Raw genomic sequence first — 2500 nt, forward strand, 5'->3', positions numbered from 1 at the left:
AATATGTTTGTAGATAGAGCAATGTCGATAAATGGGGTAGTATAGAGTAATGTCGTTAAATGGATAGAATAGAGCAATGTCGTTAAATGGGTAGAAATCCCTCATTCATGGGCCTAAAATGACAAAAAAGTCCGATAATCAATTATTTTATATCGAACACGAGATCTTAAAATTGGAGTAGGTTTCATTTTTTCGTAATTTGATTCGCCGCTAAATAAATTATTGTTGGGAAGAGATACGTGATTTTGAACACCGGTCGTCACTGTAAGGCTTTATATTATAATAATTCGAATAGACACTTTAAAACAGTGAGGTAACAGATCCCGGTCCACTTTCATCCCGTAGAAAGGGCGAGCTAAAAATCATTCTTATTTAGAATTATCTTCATCATTATATTCTTTTATTTGCTTCGAGTATTGCTCTGTCTGCTACACTAAAGGCGAGAAGGGGGGGAATAGGGAGATAAACAAAGAACACAACAAAAATGCATGAGATTCCACCGCTAGATGAAATGTTTCTCAAATATGCCCCTGAAGCAAGTCCGCGCTTTACACGGGGTCCCTAAATGGAATGTCGATAGCCTCTTGAACCAACGCTTGTTTCTTAGCAGCATATATCTACTTTGATACATGGAAGTAAATTACCATAGAAAATAAATGGCGATAATACTACAGCGCAGAGAGTAAGGCAATAATAATAGTAATAATATTAACAATAATTATGATAATTATTATAATGAAATTGATAATAAATGAATATATAAGTATATGAATAAATGAATGAACAAACAGAACACGTTTATTAGAAAAGGTAAAAGATTTTAATATTATGAAATGGCATTCGAACCTATGCCCTCGCCTTTCTACTAAATATACTTTGACCTTATTGTTTTCTTCCGTCATCAATGCAATTCCACGATAAAAAAAAATCACATGAAATCATAAGCACAAACACATTACAGACAAACACCAAGGACATTTCTATAATCGCAAAAATATTAATCTTAAAAAAAAATCACGATATCAAAGAACACCTGCCATAAATTATAGTTGTAAATCGACTGATTATCAGGTATCCAGGGTGGCTCGTCCTCATTCGGAACTGGCATTATTAGATCTTAGATTTGGTTAACCGAATTTCCCTTTTAAATAGACGGCATTAATTCCTCGCGTTCTAATCGTAGAACAGTCGCTTGGATGAAGATAAAGTGGTAATTTAGATTTACTTTTTTCATCCTTTTTTGCCGTTTTTGTTTTATCTGTGATTATCATTGTTGACAAAAAACTTTGATCGACGTTTTATTTTTTTTATCTTCATTCTTTCTAGATGATTTCTTCGATTCATTTTCCATCCATTTCCTTCGTTTGTCTTTCCTTTCTACTCTTCTCTCCTCTCCATCCTCTCACTTCCTTCCTCACACTCTCCTTCACTCCCTTTTCTTCGCTTTCTCGTCCTTTCCGACGGCCCCGTTCGGATTCGCTGTCGGTTCCGCCAGCGGCCCGAACACCGACCCGGGGCCGGCGTCGAGCGAATCAACCGACTTCTGCGACTCGACCGACTTCTGGGTATCGAACTGATCCGACACCGACATCCTGCTACACTCCTCGATCACCAGGCGGGTCGACTCCTCCAGCTCCTGCTCGCGGTGAGTCACGCGTCCGCCAGCCTGTTGATGACGTCACGAACATGTGAGAAACGTGTTTACTTATAAATGAGTTAAGGCATAAGGACAGGTCGAAGGGGCGGTAGCGGGAGTGGGGAGGTTTTCGGGGGAATTGGTTTAACGTGGGAGGATGGTATTTTCTCTTTCTCTCTCTCTCTCTCTTTCTCTCCCCCCCCCTCTCTCTCTCTCTCCTCTTCTTCTTCTTCTCTCTCTCTCTCTCCTCTCTCTCTCTCTCTTCTCTCTCTCTCTCTCTCTCTCTCTCTCTCTCTCTCTCATATCCATGCCCCTTCCTCCCCGAAAAAATCATAGAGGAAAAAGTGAACCTACATACGCAAATATCAATATCTTAATTAAAATTATGACTATAACAGTCTTTCCAAAAGCAAAACCCCTGTGATTATGTCGAACGTTAGATGCAAGACAGCAGCAAAGGCATCATGGAAGAGGAAATAATAGAGGAAAACAAAGATCACCGAAGCCCAGCCTTCTTTCCCCTATTTTGCTTCCCCTTCCTGTCCTCTCTACCCCCTCAACCCTCCTCATATCCGTTCCCCATTCCTCCTCCGCCGTCCCTCCCTATCCCCTATTTAACCCACTCTCCTTCCCCTTACCCACTCTCCTCCCCGATCTCTATCGTTTCTTACCTTCAATTCCCACTCCCGTTTTATCCGAAATTTAGTCCTCACACATCGCACTATGCAGCTCCAAGACGATTCTCATCCACCCTTGCTTTACCCCTCTCCATCCCTCTCTTTAACTCTTTCCTGATCTCCCTCGATTGCCCAACCTCAATTCCCCTTCTTTAACCCTCTTCCTCGACCTCTGTAACCCCATTCC

General features: G+C 41.2%; 1 protein-coding gene across 1 annotated transcript in view; it reads right to left on the reverse strand.

Moving 5' to 3' along the window:
• Window positions 1-2500, reverse strand: part of LOC113821559 (arrestin, lateral eye) — a 40400-nt gene that overhangs the window by 162 nt on the left and 37738 nt on the right. The window contains exon 7 of the mRNA XM_070138068.1: window positions 1-1666. This exon is cut by the window's left edge and continues 162 nt beyond it. Coding sequence (XP_069994169.1) covers window positions 1427-1666 — 240 coding nt within the window. The 3' untranslated portion in view covers window positions 1-1426. The remainder of the gene's footprint in view (window positions 1667-2500) is intronic.

The sequence above is a fragment of the Penaeus vannamei genome, chromosome 24, assembly GCF_042767895.1.
Source record: "Penaeus vannamei isolate JL-2024 chromosome 24, ASM4276789v1, whole genome shotgun sequence".
NCBI classification, from domain to species: domain Eukaryota; kingdom Metazoa; phylum Arthropoda; class Malacostraca; order Decapoda; family Penaeidae; genus Penaeus; species Penaeus vannamei.